The 17,274-nt window shown below is 45.2% G+C and overlaps 2 protein-coding genes across 8 annotated transcripts in view; one reads left to right on the forward strand and one right to left on the reverse strand.

Moving 5' to 3' along the window:
* Positions 1 to 17,274, forward strand: part of CIZ1 (CDKN1A interacting zinc finger protein 1) — a 24,163-nt gene continuing 6,889 nt past the window's right edge. Inside the window, exons 1-8 of one of the 7 annotated variants that reach the window (XM_020965785.2) lie at positions 1 to 110; positions 1,215 to 1,329; positions 2,019 to 2,137; positions 11,389 to 11,549; positions 12,711 to 12,846; positions 13,810 to 13,876; positions 14,607 to 14,665; positions 15,512 to 15,585. In XM_020965785.2, coding sequence (XP_020821444.1) covers positions 1,217 to 1,329; positions 2,019 to 2,137; positions 11,389 to 11,549; positions 12,711 to 12,846; positions 13,810 to 13,876; positions 14,607 to 14,665; positions 15,512 to 15,585 — 729 coding nt within the window. In that variant the 5' untranslated portion in view covers positions 1 to 110; positions 1,215 to 1,216. The other 6 variants (XM_020965784.2, XM_020965786.2, XM_078150027.1 and 3 more) reach the window with 6 other exon arrangements.
* The window catches only part of BBLN (bublin coiled coil protein), a 20,517-nt gene continuing 15,138 nt past the window's right edge, over positions 11,896 to 17,274 (reverse strand). Inside the window, exon 3 of the transcript XR_013484733.1 lies at positions 11,896 to 12,347. The gene's annotated coding sequence lies outside the window, so the exon portion shown is untranslated. The remainder of the gene's footprint in view (positions 12,348 to 17,274) is intronic.

A 17,274-nucleotide genomic window follows, 5' to 3' on the forward strand; every position in this document is an offset into this window, starting at 1 on the left:
AGCCTCCGCCACCAGACCGCGGCAGGTCACCGGGAGGGGTGGGGCGGGGCCACTCGGCCCATGACGGGGCCCTGCCTCCTCCCCCGTCAGACCGTGGCCATCTGCCCCAGGTACCGAGAGCTCTCTGGGAAAGCGGAACGAGCCGCCTGTGGCCATCTGCCGCTCTCCCTCCGCCATTTACTCCTCCTCCCCCTTCTCTCCCACCTCCCGGGAGCAGATGGCTCCTGCCTCCCCCTTCCCTGAGGCAAACTAAGGAGGTGGGGTGAGGGGGGTGGGGGAGGCGGCTTCCGGAGAGATCTGGAGAGCCCGCGGATCGGGGATCAGAGAATTTAGGGTCCCTGAGTTACTTCATTTCATTTCGCGCCCCCTTCCCCCCGCTCCCCAGAGCATGCAGGAAAAGCCTCTCGGAGCCGGGGAGGTAGGTGAGGCGGCCGCCTCCCCGCACGCTCTGCCCTGGAGCTCCCGGGAGGGACGGGGAGAGCAGGAGGGGAAGGGGAGGGTCCGCGGCGGCCATGGGACCTCCGGGCCTACCGAAGAGCTGCCCCCTCCCCCTCCCCGCCCACCCCGCCTCTCCCCCCGCAGCTGCCGATTGTACCTTGGGGAGGGGAGAGAAAGGAAGGGGGCTAGGGGAGCTGGGATCAGAGAAGGACCGGGGCCGGCCAGACGGAGACCCAGCAGTCCGGGCCCGGAGCGGGGGAGTTGTCCCGGCCGGTGCGTCCCTTAGGAAGGACGGCGGGTGGGGGGCGCGGAATGAGGGAGGGGCTCAGTTCGAGTCCAGGATTGAGGGGCTGCTCTCCCCTTGGGGTTTGCCCTTTTCCACTCTTTTTTGTCCCTTTGCGGGAGAGAAGGATGCTTCAGGAAACATATCGGAGCTTGGGGGTGGGGCAGGGATCTATGCCGAAGGGTGCGGGTGGGAGTGCGGGGATGAATTTAGCGGGATTGCTTAGGGGGGTCGTGGGGTGGAGAAGATGGAGTTGGGATTGGGGAAAGCTGAGGCTGGGGTGCTGGGGTCCTAGAATCGGGGGAATTTGGAATAGGAATGGGGAGCTTGAGGGGTTTGGAATAACTTAGGGGAGGGTTTCTGAGGCGGGGGGGGATAGGGATGAAGGGATTAGGGAGTAGGAGGTTGAAGCGGGGGAAGGTTAGGCTGGCCGCTGTAGTCCCCCCTCTTGCTCCCCTGGTTCTGATGCTCCCCCTCCCCTTCCGGCCCACAGCGATGTTCAGCCAGCAGCACCAGTTCCAGCAGCAGCTGCTGCAGATCCAACAACTCATCCAGCAGCAGCAGCAACAACAGCAGCAGCAGCATCCGCCGCCGCCCTCCGCAGGCCGGTGAGCGCCACCACTCGAGACTGGGGATGGCCGGTTTGCCGGGCCCGAGGAGGCGGGGCTAGCCTAGAAAACCCCAGACCCATGTTGGTTCTGTATGCTCACCTTCCAGGGGCTGGGGCTGGGGTGTTGCACGATAGTCCAAAGTTCTCAGCCTGTACCTGGAAGCCCCAGGTCCGTTTTATTTCTCGTGTTAGGAACCTGGACCCAATCCCTTATGCCTTACCCCTCTCCTCCCCCCACAAGCACCTTCTGCTGATCCGGCACCCCAAGTTACCCTGGTCCTCCCACCTAGCCTGGTACTAAGCTCCCCAGGCCGAAGTTTTTATATCTGTACTCCAACTTTCCATTCAGCCCTTCCTCAAAGATCTTAGTTTCATTGGACAGTGCTCAGAGCCACTGCCCTTTGCTTGTCAGACCTTTTGGTGTTTGGGGGTGGCCTTGCATGGGCCTATTTTTGCAGGGAATGGGAAGATCTGAGTCCACTCTACCTTCCTAGCCCCAAGTTGCTTCTTGGACTTCCGTCCTAACCTTTCTATTCCTATCCCGAAGGTGTGGCTCTTTTGCCCTGCTTTTCTCTCTGCTAGGTTGCAGGGAAGAGCCTTAAAAGCCCCTGGGAAGAGAAGGGGCAGTCTGTTTGTTGAGGATCACCAAAGGAATCTTCTCCTACCCTCTCCCCTCCTTGTACACAGGGGGCTGTCCCCACAGCAGCAGCAGCAGCAGATCTTGAATCTCCGAGTCACAGGTCAGGCCTCCCTTCTCAACTCGAACCCCATGCTTCAGAGAGCCCTGCTGATGCAACACATGCAAGGTACAGACCCTACTGCCCAATCCCAGTCACTCTTCTAGGCCCATGTAAATGTCTGCTGCTCTGGCTGTTCTCGGTAGAGCCTTAATTCCAGGCAAAGTTCAGGATCTTCACATTGTATGACTGTCGTGGAATTTTCTTAAAATGTAGCTGGATATTACATTTCCAGGCTTCCAGGAGCTAGAGAAGAAACAGTCGTCTTGTCCATCCTTTCCATGCTGAATAAAATCTCAGAACCTAAGAAGAGAGAGGGAGTGGTCCAACCCTTTCCTGTGTATGTGGAGATTGTGGAGTTGTAAGTGGAGGAAAGGAGCTAGGGCTATTTTGCTCCTTGATGACAGGATTAAAAATTGTAAAAAAAAAAAGGCTCAACTCTCTGAGTCAAGTGTTATTTAATGGGAGTGACTTGCAGAAAGCATTTTGTTTTACAAAGTCATTGTAGAACTGAATATTTTGCTACCAGATTCCTACAGCTTTGGTTCTGTGGATGATTCGGGAGGGTTTCTTTTTGATGTAGTTTGATTTAAGGGATTGGTTAGTGAGATTACAAATCATTTCCTGTAATTATTGTCAAAGCTTCCAGTTCCTGCTGGGCCTTATGGGAAGATTGTTTCTTTTTCTCTGGAGGGACTAAGAAGGATAGGAAATACTCCCTGCCCTTGAGGAACAAATAGTTTAGTTGGGGTGGCACCCCATGTATGCAAAAAGATATATCCTGCCTTGTATTCTTGTTAAATCTTTAATGACTGCTGTTGGCAGGAACAAAGAGCATTTTATTAAGCATTTACTATGTGCCTGGCACTGGGGATACAAATAAATACAGAAGGGAAGGCCATCCCAGCCCTCTCTGAGCTAAGTTCTAATAGAAGCCCTCACTAATGGGGCAATTTTGGCAAGGGAGGGACATTTAGGTTTGGAAAATTACTGGGAAGGGGAGTGAAGCCATAGATTGGCATATCCTTTTTTGGGATTGATGATGGTTGATTTGATTATGGCTTCAGAACTGGTAACAGGCATAAGGGGGAAGTCCTAAGCCTTAGGACCTAAGGGAAGAGGTGGCTGAGTTGTGCAGTAAAGCTTGGCTTTAGCCAAGACTAGAGATCATGGTTGACTGAGGCCACCACCAATAAGGGTGGAGGTGTAAAAGGTAGGAAGGATGAGCTTGGGAGAGGAAAGGTACCCATATCCTTGAGTTTAGAGATCCTCTGGAGTGGTACTGACTGTAAGTGGTAGGTTTTAGCATGGTTTAGGATCTAGTCCTGTCGCTAACATTGTGACCAAGGGCAAGTCACGTAATCTTTCTGAGACTTAATTAATTTATCTGTAAAATGGAGACATAATACCTGTAGTGCCCCCCTTACCAGGTTATTGTCAGGATTAAATGAGACAATCTATGTAAAGCATTTCTTTAACCTTAGAGTTGTTTTTATCCTTTAGGAGATGGAGAAATTCTTGAACACTGGTAGGAATGGAAGCGGGTAGGGATAGAGGGGTCTGTCTGGAAAATCTTCAGGAAAGGAATGGAACTTGAACTTGGTCTTAAAGGCCAGGAAGAGATCAGGAGAGAAGAGGAAAGAGTATTCTAGTCCGGGATAGGGGGTTATCATGAATGTGTATGATTAGAGGTACCTAGGTGGCATAGTGGATAGCTCTCTGGACCTGGAGTCAGGAAGACCTGAATTCCAAATCTGGCCTCAGATGCTTATTAGCTGTGTGACCTTGGGCAAATCACTTAACCTCTGTCTCAGTTTCCTCACCTGTAAAATGCAAATAATAATAGTACCTACCTCCCAAAGTTGTTGAGGGGATCGATGAGATAATATTCCTAAAGTGCTTAGGACACATGGTAGATGTTTAATAAATGTTTCCTTTCTTCCTATCTTTGTTAGGAGGTCAGTGTCACGATTTATCTTTATTCTTTTGTACTCATGGTTTATCATAGTGTTAAGAGTTCTGAAGTCTTTCAAAGACTTTTCTTTATGATGTTGTTATCATTGTATAGATTGTTCTAGTTCTGCTTACTTCATCAGTTCATGGAAGCCTTTCTGGTTTCCTGTGAAGTTGTCCATTTCTTCATTTCTTGTAGCACAATAATATGCCATTACATTCTTATACCATAATTTGTTTAACTGTTCCCCAATAGAAGAAAATCCTCTTAGTTTCCAGTGTCTGGCTACCACAAAAGGAGCTAACATAATTTTGTACCCATAGGACCCTGTTCTCTTCTTTGATCTTTTTGTGGTATAGACCTGGTAGTGGCACTGCTAAGTCAAAAGGTGGGCACAGTTTAGTAATTTGGGGGGAATAGTTCCAAATTGCTTTCCAGAATGGCTGGACCAATTCCTAGCTCCTGAAACAGTGTATAGATGTGCCTGTTTTCCCTCCAGCATCTGCCATTATCCTTTTTGACTCTGCTGGTCTCATGGGTGCAAGGTGGAACCTGAGAGTTGCCTTACTCTTATTATTAGTAATGTGGAGCATTTTTTCATATGGCTATCAATAGCTTGGATTTCTTTCTTTGAAAACTGCTTGTCTGTATCTTTTGCACTTATCCACTGGGAAATGGTTCTTAGTCTTATAAATTTGAATGAGTTCCTTCTGTAACTTGGGAATGAGAGAATCATTAACAGAGACACTTGTAAAGATTTTCCTTCTAATCTTGGCTATGTTGGATTGTGCAAAAAAAATTAAATTTTATGTGATTAAAATTGTTCATTTTTATCTTCTATAATCCTCTCTACCCTTGTTTGGTCACGAACTCCTCCCCTATCCATAGATCTGAAAAGTAATTTCTTCCTTGTTCTTCTAATTTGTTTATGAAGTGACCTTTTATATCTAGGTTATGTATCCATGTGGAGCTTATCTTGGTATATGGTGTGAAGTGCTGATCTAAGCCTAATTTCTACCTGACTGCTGTCCAGTTTTCTCAACAGCTTTTAACAAATAGTGAGTCTTTGTCCTACTTGCTAGGATCTTTGAGTTTTATCAAACACTAAGCTACCGGGTTCCTTTGCTTCTGTATATTGTGTACTTCATTTGACCCGCTGATCAACATTTTTTTTTAACTTCTATCAAATCATTTTAATGATGGCTACTTTGTAGTCTAGTTTAAGATCTGGTACTGGTATATTCCATTTCTTTTTTTTTCTTTTTAGTGAAGCAATCTGGGTTAAATGACTTGCCCAGGGTCACACAGCTAGTACGTGTCAAGTGTCTGAGGCTGCATTTGAACTCAGGTCCTCCTGACTCCAAGGCCAGAGCTTTATCCACTGTGTTACCTAGCTGCCCTCTAGATCCTATTTCTTTCCACTTTTTAAAACTACCCTTGAGATTCTTGACCTTTTATTCCTCCATATGAATTCGTTATTATTTTTCCTAGCTCTATAAAATATTCTTTTGGGAGTTCAGTATAGGATTGAATAAATAATTTGTATAGTATTCTAAATTTATTATAATTGTTTTAATTATATTGGTGTAACCTATCCAAGCAATTAGTTTCTTTACATCTGTATTCCTGCAAGGTTGTTTTATGGATAGAGTCATATAAACCTTGAGTGAATCTTGGTAGATATACTTCCAAATATTTTATAGTTTTTGTAGGTTTTTTGAGTGGAATTTTCCTTTCTACTGGGTTTTGTTGGTTATATAGACCAATGCTTATGATTTATGTGGATTAATCTTATATCCTATGAATTTGCTGAAGTTATTAATTTAATTTTCAGTTGGTTCTTATGTGTTCTATAAATACACCATTATATCAACTGCAAAAGTGATAATTTTGTTTTTTCTTTGCCTATTCCCTTATTGCCTTATTTCCTTAACTTCCTTTACTTGTCTTATTGCTATAGTCAGCATTTTTAGCATTATGTTAAATAATAGTAGTGATAATGGGCATTCTTACTTTACCTCTGCTCTTACTGGAAAAGCCTCTAACCTTTTTCCATTAGGTTTATGTTTACTCTTGGATTTAAAGAATACTACTTCCTATATTAAGGAAAGGTCCATTTATTTCTATGGTTTTCTTCATTTGTAAAATGAAGATAATACCTACTTCAGAGGGTTATTGTAAGGAAAGTTCTTTACAAATCTTAAAGTACTGTATAAATTTGAGTATCCTTTATCCTTAACATTTTTCTTATTGCTATCTTTTGTTCTCATGTGACCTTCATTTCCAAATATATCCCTCCTTCTGTCTTGCCCCAGAGAGCCATCCCTGGCAACCAAGAATTAAAAGGAAGCTGATAAAAGAAAACAAGGCAATTGCACAAAAGTTACCAGCATATCAGCTGAGTTTTATAGGATGTGTGCTGGGAACCCATAGCTCCTCACCTTTCTGATGACAGGAGGAAGGTTTATGTTTCCATCTCTTTCAGGCCAACTTTGATCACTATAATTACATGGTTTCTTTTTTTGTTCTTTCCATTTACATTGTTGTAATCATTGCGTATATTGTTTTGGTGGGGGTTTTTTTTGTTGTTTTGTTTTTGTTCTGCTTAGTTTTTTTGCATAAGTTCATATAAGTATTTCTATGTTTCTCCATATTCTTCATATTTGTTGTTTCTTAAGGCACAGAAATATTCCTTTTGTTCATATACCACAATTTACTTAGCATTGTTGTTATTCTCTGAAGGATTTTTAGGGGATGTAATGTTTTGCGAGTGTGAACTTTGGGGCCCTAACCTAGTGGTTGGTGGCTGGTGCTTTGATAAGCCTACATATCAAGTCTCCAGCTGTGAGGGATAAGTGAAAGTTCAGGGATTTAATGAGTTAGAGACTAGTAAAAACAGACTGTACTTTTAGAGTTGTTGTCTTACGCCTTTATTGTCAAAACCAGTAGGTTTGACACTTACTAAGCTCTTAGTGAAAATCTGCTGTGTCTTCCTTTGTGCTAGATGTTTTGGGCTTATGCTTTTTGAATTCTTAGCTCATATGCTATCTTCTCCTTAAAGCTTCTCCTGCATTGCTCTCCCCACCTCTAGAATTAGTAATGGCCTTTCCCCTTTGGATCTCACAAAACATTTAGCTTTGCACTTCTCTAATGTATTTATTATATATTATTTTATATTTTATTTATCTGTGTATGCCTCATATTTCCCTACTAGGTAAGCCTTTGTCTTATCTAAACTTTGTATGCCCCCATCATTAGCACAATGCTCTGTATCAACATCACTAAGAGCCTACTATGTGCCAAGCATTGGGGATAAAAAGACAAAAAAGAAATAAGCCCTGCCCCCAAGGAGCTTACATTCTATAAGGGGATACATATATATACATATACATACACACACACACACACACACACACACACACACACACACACAAACAAATAAATGTAAGGTAATTTTGTTTAGGGGAGGGCAGTAGCTACCAGGATGGATTGAAGTTTTCATGTAAAATAGGGGTTTTTAATCTTTTTGTGTGTGTGTGTGTGTCAAGGATTCTCTTTGGCAGTCTGATAAAACCTGTGGTCCCCTTCTCAGAAGTATTTTTAAATGCGTACAATAAAATGCATCAGATTACAAAAGAAACTAATTATATCGAAAGCACATGTCTCAACATATTTAATAAAGAAATTCAGGGATCCCGAGTGAAGCACCCTGGATGTAACAGGGGTTGCTTTAGCTGAGTTTTGAAATTTGAAACTAGATTCTAAGGGACAGGGGTGAGAAGATAATGCATTCCAGCAAGGGAGGTGAGCAGGGAAAAGGCATGGAGGTGGGAAATTGAAGTGTCTTGTGTAAAGAACAAGATCAGTTTGGCTGGATTGCAGAGGTGCTTCATAAGGTGTTGTTCAGTTGCTGAAGGCACAACCCCTGCCTTCAAGGGACTTATAATCAAAAGGCCTTTGGCAAGTGGTATCCCCTACTATGCTGCTATTGGGGAGCTCCTTTCGGGGAAGTGACCATGCTTTGTTGCCCTCTCAGGTGTGGTTGTGACTCTCATGGCTCTGGGCTTTGTACCCTCTTCTATAGAGGAGGTACCCCATATACCCCTCTACATCCCCTAGCTTTAGTGTCTACCCCACTAGAATGTAAGCTCCTTGAAGACAGGGACTGTCTTTCTTTTTGCCAGTATTTGTGTCCCTCATTCTTAGCACAGGACCTGGAGCTGGAAGTTATTAATAAATGTTTGTTGCCTACCTGCCAATAAGCTTTTAGTGAGAGTTTACTGTGTGCCAGCTGCTTTGCTAAGCACAGGGGATACAAAAATAAAAAGGAAACTGTTGCTATTGAAAAGTAAATACAAAATTGATAAAAAGAATTTCAAGGGGATGGGAAGAAGTAGGGCAGTCAGGAAAGAGCTCCTGGAAGAGGTGGGGGGACAAACATGTGAGCCTTGAGGGAAGCAAAGTATTCTAAAAGGAGCAAGTGAGGAGTGACATCAGTCTCTGCATGGGGGACAGCCATGCAGAGGGAGGGAGTGAGGACATGGAATGCCAATTTAGTGGGCAATGAGATTTGCTGAAATGTAGAATGCATGAAAGGAAGGAACATGCAGCAAGCCTGGAAAAGTTGGCTGGAGCCAGATTGTAAAGGGCATTAAGTGCCAAACACAGGAATTTGAATTTTAACCTAAATACACTAGGACACCACTGGGCCTTTTTGAGCAGGGGGAGTGATATGTTTGGACCTATGCTTTAGGAATACAAATTTGGTAGCTGTGTGAAGCATGGAGAGAGGAAAGTGAGAGAGGAGGAAAAAGGATACAGACAATGTAGAAAGAGCAATCTGAGGCTACTGAAGTATAGAGCAGAGGCTAAGAGCACCTGCCCTAAGTGGTATTTTTGTGGAGGGATGGAACATATGGGAAACATTTGTGGAGGTTATCCTAGATAAGACTTGGCAACTAATTATATCTAGACAGTGAGAGAGGAGGACTCATAGATGACTGCAGAGTAAACCTGGATGGCTGGAAGGACTGGCATTGCTGTCATCAGAAATAGGAAAGTTAGGAAGAGGGGTTGGTTTGGGTGAAAACATAAGAGTTCCATTTTAAACCTGTCAGGTCTAAGATGCCTAAGGAACATGAGACATCCAGTTAGAACAGCATAGTATCATGGGAAAAGCGTTGTATTTGGAGGAAGAGGATTTGGGTTCAAATCCTGGCTCTGCCACTTACTGTGTGACCCTAGACAGGTCACTTAACCTCTCTAGCCTTGTTTTCTTATCTGGGGTCAGGCTTATTGATCTCTAAGGTTTCTTCCTAAGGTTTTTTCCTACAGCTCTAAAACTATGACCTCTAAGATTCCTTCCATTAGCTCTAAAACACTGCAACCCTAAAACATTTGTAATTAGGGACTAGAGCTCAGGAGAGAGATCAGGGCTTGCATATAGAGACTAGGGTTGGGATTCATCAGCATAGAGATGATCATTGAACCCATGGGAGTTGATGAGATCAAGAGAAAGAAGCAAAGAGGAAGACGGAGAGCCTTGGTGGGACCCAAAGCTGGGGGACAGGGGTGGCGATTTAATGAGATAGGGCAGTCCAACAAAGCAACTTGAAGAGTGGCCAGACAGGTAGGGAAAAAAAATCTAGAATGCAGAGGTAAAAAAACCTAGAGAGGAAAGAGTATCTAGCAGAAGTGGAAGCAGGGGAGGGAGGGGATCAGCAGTATCATGTCGAGGGAGAGGGGCCTAGAGGAGCCCAAAGAAGCATGGGGCCTGATTTGGTCACTGAAATAACCATAACAATAATAACTGACATTTCCATGGTGCTTTAAAGTTTGCAAAGCTCTTTATATTATTATGTGAGACGCTAATACCATATTAACATGTTCAGGGCAAAATACCTTGGAGATCCTGAATGTGCCTTTGGCCCAGACTCAACCATGAGACTCTGGGTTAGTTGTTTCTCCCACTGCCTTGTCCTGGGCCTTGGTTATCCTACCTGAAGAACTGATTTCCACCTTCCCCTCCCTGTCTTTTCCAGCCTAACAGTGCCACTGAGATAGGATAGCTCCTAATACTCACCTTCCAGAAACTGGAGGAGGCAAGGGGATGTATGTTAGAGTCAGGAGAGTGGGAAGGGAATAAGCATCTATTAAGTACCTACTACAAGTCAGGCACTGTGCTAAGTGCTTTCACAATTATTATCTCATTTGATCCTCACATCAACTCTGGGAGGAAGGTGCTATTATGATCCACATTTTACAGTTGAGGAAACTGAGGCATACAGAGGTTAAATGACTTGCCTAGTGTCACACAACTAGTTAAGTATTTGAGGCTGAATTTGAACTCCAGTCTTCCTGACTCCACGCCTAGCACTGTATCCACTGCACCTTGTAGCTGCCTAGCTTAGCTGAGCCCATACCTTGTACTTGGTTCCCTCTCAATATCCATCACTTCTGGCCTGTGGGATGAGAGTGGAGGAGGAAGCTTGCCATCTGAGAAGCTGATCTCTGGGTGACCTGTTCCTGGTGTACTTCAACACCTGCATGAAAAATTCAGGGTGTAGCCATGACCCGTCACCTAAGGGAGGGGAAGGTAAGCCCATACCTGACCAACTGGAATTTCTAACTTACTCATGGAAACAACCATAGAATGTTAGAGCTGGAAGGAATCATCTGCCTCAGCCTCCTCATTTTACAGAGGTAGTTACTGGGGTTCCAAGATGGGGAGTGACTTTCCCAAGGTCACAGAGTGCTTTTGTGGTAGAGAAGGAGACAAGAATGTCGTATTCATTCAGCAAGTCTCTATTATGAGACTGCTATGTACAAGGCTCTGTAGCAGGTGGGTTGGGTTTCCTAATTCCCTCTTAGTATCACTAAGTATGAAAAGCTCCTAGTGGGCAAGAATTTTTTGTAATTTTTTTTTGTGCTAGGCACAGGGGGTGAGTCACTTAGTAATTGCTTTAGGGAGATAGTTTTTTCCTCTCCTTGGGTAGCTAGGAGAAAGGTGACCAGATGGTGAGTGGGAGAGACAGAGGTGGCTCCTCTCCTAGCCATGATCTAGTGGCATGTAGAGCCAGTCCACCAATCTCTCACCCACTGCCAAGCAGGCTTTCCCTTTCTCCCTTAGAGTGCCTCCTCAAGCTTATTCCTGACCCTTTCATCATATTTTTACTCTTCAAGTAGCCTCTAGTGTTCCTTTTTGCCCTGATCACAGGAAGGACGGACAGGCTGGGGACAGGAATTGAATCTGAAGTGATTTATTCCTGGCCTCCAGTAAAAGCCTATCCTGGATCTTTGTCCTTCAGGGAGCCTGACCCTTAGACCCTGGTCTCCCTAAACTGTGGTTGTGATTCCTTTCTGTCAGCAGGCAGATTCAACATGACTGCTCCTGGCCTTCAGCATTTCTTCCCCCAGGCTACTCGACACTCCCTCCTAGGTCCTCCACCCGTCAGTGTCTCACTCAAACCCGCCCGCTTAGGCTTCCCAGGGCTCCCTTTCCAGAGGCAGAACCGGGGCTATCGAAAGGTAAGCAGAGGCCAGGGGTATGGTGATGGGCAGTCCTTTCCTTGGAGGGCTGGGGGCACAAGTGTATACTCCTACTAGTGGAAGAGAACACTGGGCTGAGAGTAAAGCCTCTTGGGTTTCATCCTGGATCTGCTAGTAACTAAGTCACTTCTCTCTAGGCCTCAGTTTTCACCTCTGTAAGATGAGAAGGTTGGACTAGGTTGTCCCAGAGGTCCCTTCCAGCCCTGACTCCTAGGGCCCAGAGATATGTGATGGAGGAGGGTTATAATAGCCTCCTCCTAGAGATTGACCTTTAGGCTAGCCAAGTCTGGAGGGACAAGGTGCTGTCTTGTACATCAGGGCTCTTAAAAGGGAAACCCCTGATCCGATACATGGCTGGAGAAGGGCTAGAGCCTTCAGTTTTTGCCACATCAGAAAGGAGCTATTGGAAGGGGGTGATAAAGGAGTGGTTAGGAAGGAGGAAAGTTGGATAGACGAGGAGCAGGAGGCTGTGGAGCTCCTCATGTGGGATAGGCCTTTTCCACTCAGCCTGGATCTTGGGCAGCCCAGGTCTCATTTATTTATTTATTTAATTTTTTTTTTCCCTAATTACATGTAAAAACAATTTTAACATTGCCTTTTCAAATTCTGAGTTCCAAATTCTCTCCCCCCTCATTGAGAAGGCAAGCAATTTGACAAAGGCTATACATGTATGGTGGTGCAAAACACATTTCCACGTAAGTCATAGGCAGCCCAGCTTTTAGAAATGCAAGAGTCAGTCTTTCCTGGGACCTTCTGAGGACAAGGCAAGCCAGGGTCCTGCAAGATTAATAATAATAAGTATATAATAATAATAGTTAGCATTTATGTAACACTTTATATGTATTTTTTCATTTGATCTTTACAGTAACCCTGTAAGCTGAATGCTATTTGTTATGCCCGTTTTACAGATGAGGAGTCTGAGGTTAAGAGAGTTTAAGTGTCTTGCCCAGGATCACATAGCCAATTAGCATCTGAGGCTGGATTTGAACTCAGGTTTTCCAACTCTAAGCCCAATAATCTGTCCACTTTGCTACCTAGCTGCCAAGGATTAGGTGCCCAAGGCTGTTTCTTACATTTGCCCAGGTCATATTGTTGGTATTGGGCAAGCAGCTGGTTTTAAGGCTGAGTAATTGCTTCTAGGAATCCCTGAAGAGTCCTGACCAGAAGAAAGATGTGGAGCTGGGCTCCTCATCACAGACACCCAGTGAGGATGAGAAGATAGATGTTCCAGAGTCCCCCCAGGAGGAGGCTGACTCTCAGACAACCTTGCCAGAAGGTAAGGAGTGAGGTGGTTCCCTCTCTAGCAGGAGGAGCCTCCTACACAAGTAGATTCCAAACATTTATTAAGTGCTTGCTGCATATAATGCACTGTGGTGAGTACAGGAGCTCCATGATGAATAAGGTAGCACCTCTACCTTTGAGGAGCTTATTACCTAGGCCACTCCCTACCTCTGAGCTTGAGAGGAGGCACTATATGCAGTAGATTTGGAAATAGAAGATGTAGATTAGAACACTAGCTTTGCCACTAATTTCCCTTGTGTCCTGGGACCAATTGCTTCACGTCTTTGAGTTTCAATTTCCTCACCCCCAAAATGAAAGATTTAGACTAGATATCTCTTAGGTCCTTTCCAGTTCTAAATCTGTGATCCCAAGATTCAGAATCCTAGGGCAGGAGCAGCTGCTAAACCAGTTGTCTGCCAATCAACAGATAATTTAACAAACCTCTATTATGTATGGTTGCTTAGCTTTGTGTTTGTAAGCTCATTAAGAGCAAAGATTGCCCTTTTTTCCTTTAAAAAAAACTGTAACTTGATAAATTTCTATAAACAAACCTTTCTACATACAAAGAACAACAGAGAGGGCTGCATATGATGCTATAACCCTAATTATGTAAGGGTTGTTTCTTTGTTAAAAATATGTATATTTTTAAAAAGGAAAATTTTTTAATGTATATATTGAATTCATTATGGGAGTACCAGCACTTCTCTGATTGTCTCTGTGTCCTTCTGAACTTCCTTCTGCTTTCTTCTGTGTATTTTTAAAAAATGTTTCATTGACACTGTCTCCTTTCTTTTGGGCAAAGACTGCCTTATGCCTATCTATTCCTCACAGGATCTAGCAGATGGCTAGTGCATAGTAGATACTTGCTCAGGAAGTATTTGTTGACGAAGAGACTTGATCGCCTTGTTGAGTTCTGCCTCCCCAGCCCACCCCATTGCTCTGGCCCTTTCTTCCACAGATCCACAGACTCCCCCTGATTGCAGTGATGATGGTAGCTCAGAGCCTCTGGCCAAGAGACTCAAGAGGTAACGTGTGCTGAGATCACCAGACTGACTGCTGTCTTCTCCTGACGGCAGATGGGATTGGAATAGTAAGGGAAGGGCATTAGGCCTGGTCTCACCTCTTTGGACTAGAGCAAGGGAGCAGGCAACCTGATTTCAGCCCCACTTTGGCCTTGGCTTTCTTGAGCTGGTGTCTGACTCTCACCTAGTGGCCAAGAGGAGTCAGTGCACCCTTCCTCAGCTATAATATTGAAGAAAGGGTCTGACTTCAGGACTGGCGGTGGGAGCGAAGGAAGTTCAGAATTTATAGGAGAAGGAACCCTTCATCCCTGGACTGAGCAGATCCTTTATTTCTCAAACCTCTGACATTGAATAAATAAAAGGGGTTGAGCTCAGAAATGGCATAGGCTAGGATTCCGTGGTGGGCTTAAGATAAAAGTGAATTTTTGAAAAAATCAGTTTCTAAATAGCAGTGGAAGGATTTAGATTGGCTATGAGGGAGGACTTTTTGACAAGATTGTTTAAGTTCCAAGGTGGGTGGCCAAAGGGAGGTGTAAACTTTTCTTTTCTGAAAGACTGATTCTCTTACTGTATAGTTTTGGTTTGGTCTTTGACAGAGGATAAGAAATTGACTGGGTAATCTCTCAAGGCCCCTGGAAGACTTGGGCATGGTCTCTAGTGTCATCCCCTCCCCACCAAGGCTGTGACTGTGCTTATTCTAGTAGTCCTAACATTGTCCTCTTTTTCCTCCCAGTGTGGAAGATACCACAGACCCCAAGGAGGAGACTGGCCTGACCACAGAAAAAGATGAGCGTGAGTGCTGTTGGGTGGCAGACTCTCAGAATTGGAAATGACCTGAATCCATCTAGTCTAACCCTGACCTGCACAAGAATCCCCTGACTAGTGGTCACCCTATCTTTGCCTGAAGACCACACCTCCTGCTCCCTGCTGAGGCTACCTGGTCCATTTTGGGGTCATGAATCATCAGGAGCTTTTTCCTGACCTTAAGCCTAAATTTACCTCATTGCAACTCCCCTGCCCTGTGCTGCTTCTGCCTCCAGAAGCCAAGTAGCTCAGGTCCAGCTGGCCCCTGTCACGTGATAGCCACTGTGCCTTCTCCAAGTCATTTCTTCCACTTGATCAATATTTTGGTCCCTTCATTGACCCTTCACCATTCTAGTCACCCTTCTCTGGATGCTCTCCACCTTATTCTTTCTAAAATCTGGTGCCCTAAACTGAACACATGTCTCTGGAGGCGGTCTGAGTAGGATGGACACCTCTAGGCCTGAACCATGGATTCCTTTCTTGATACAGCCTTAAATCAGGTTAACTTTTTTTGGCTGCCACATCTCATTGTCGCCTCCTGCTGAACTCAACTCTATTAACACTCCCTGGTTTTGTACAGACAGTCTTGCTGTTGGTGAAGGGTGGCAGGCTCTGCCTACGTCTAGGTTGTTGGCTGCCAGAAAGGACACCCTCCCCTCCTCATTCCAGAGTCTTTGGGGGCTGCATTGCCTCTCTCTGCAGCCTGCATTCTCTCAGGAGACCTTGCTCAGGGTGTGGGATGGGGAGAGTTGGGAAACAGTGCCCCTGGGGGGGGGGATGCTGGTCACATGCGAGGGACAGTCTTCCTGCCATGCTGACTGTTCTACTTCTCAGAAGCAGCAGAAATAGACCCCCCAGATACCAGCAAGGATTGGAAAGTCCCTGAGGAGCCCAAAAGCCTGGAAGTGGTGAGTGGGTAGAACCAGGCTGAGAAAAAGTGAGGGTGGGTGGGTGCCAAGCTGTTGCTTTCCAGGCTGGTGTATCACCAGGGCCCTGGTGAGGCTGGGGGAAAGGATGCTAATGCCAGGGTGGGGGCGAACTGAGCCAATTCTCTGTCTTAGTCTACTGGTGCTGATGCTCAGCCTTCATTTCCTCTTCTATAAAATGGGAAAAATCCTGACCTGCTTCCCTTGTGAGGTGTTAGTGAGGCTCAAATAAAATCATGCAAATGGAAGTGCTGCTGTGCAGATGTGAGGGCCGGAGGAGGTAGGTATTTTTACCATACCTTTGCCCTGAAGAGCCAGAAATGCTTTTATGATGATAATCCCTTGCAGCTGTTCTCCTGTCTAAAAATAAACAGTCCTGAGCATCCCTATGGGGCTTTTAACTATTCAGAGCCCTTTCATTTTCTTATTGGAATCTTACATTAGAATTGTGAGGTGGAGGTCAGCAGGGCAGGTTATACTCTCTGTTCTGGAGATGGAGAAATGACTTGTCTGAGTTCATTCAAGATTTATTCAGTAAATGTTAGGCACCTGCTAGGGTAGCTACAAAGACAAAAATAAAAGCCTGTTCCTGCCCTCAAGAAGTTTACATTCTACTGGGGAGAAACAACACAGTTTGAACACAGCTAAAGAAGGAAACAAACAATGAAGGGGAGGGGACGTTCTAGCAACTGGAAGGGAGGAGGGAAAGTGAGCTTTGAAGGAAAGTAGATATTTTGCCTGCTAGAGATGAGGAGGGAATAGGAATACATTTCCAACATGAGGGGAAGGAAAGAAAGAAATATGCATTTATTAAGCGCCTGTTATGTGCCAGTCACTGTGCTAAAAGCTTTACAAATCTTATCTCATTTGATCCTCATAACAACCCTGAGAGGTGGGTGCTATTATCCCCATTTTACAGTTCAGGAAACTGGGACAGGGGTTAAGTGGCTTGCCTAGGGTCACACAGCTAGTTAAATATCCAAGGCTCTGGAACTGAACTCAGGTCTTCTATCTCCAAGCCCAGAGCTTAATCCACTGTGCCACCTAGCTGGCCCAGAGGAAGGAATTGGGGGGGATAAATCCTGTATAAAGTCCTTAGATTGGGAGTGGAATTTTATGTTTTGGGGAACAGCCAGTCAGCAACTAGGCTGTCTGGCTTGAAAAGCAGGGTATGTGAAAGAGTAATGTGCTGTAAGCCTGGAAAGACAGGCTGGGGCCAGGTGGTTATACTTTATCCTAGAGGCTCTAGGGAGCAACTGGAGGTTCCTGAGCATAGGAGGTCACACCTATGGGTCTGTCAGACCTATTTTGGCAGCTGTGTGGAGAATGGATTGGAGCTGGGAGATAGATGAGGAGGTTCCTAATGGGTGAGAGGTTTTGTGAAGGTAGAATGAACAAGACTGGTCCACTGCTTGGATGTGAGCAGTGAGGGAAAGGCAAGAGTCAAGGATAACTCTGAGATTGGGAACCTGTTTGGCAGGAAAGAGAGGGCCACCTGCCCTTCACCAAAATAGGCCCCAGAGGCCAGTCAGGACTTCAGAAGCCTGAAGGGGGAACATGTCTCCTGTCACTCAGGAGAGAGCTGTTGGCCTGGAGACAAACATTTTCAGACATGACCACTGTGTTGATTTGTTTTGTATATACTTAGGTGTTGCAAAGGGGACCTGTATT

This window comes from Phascolarctos cinereus, unplaced genomic scaffold, assembly GCF_003287225.1.
Source record: "Phascolarctos cinereus isolate Bilbo 61053 unplaced genomic scaffold, phaCin_HiC Scaffold_2;HRSCAF=192, whole genome shotgun sequence".
Classification (NCBI taxonomy): Eukaryota; Metazoa; Chordata; class Mammalia; order Diprotodontia; family Phascolarctidae; genus Phascolarctos; species Phascolarctos cinereus.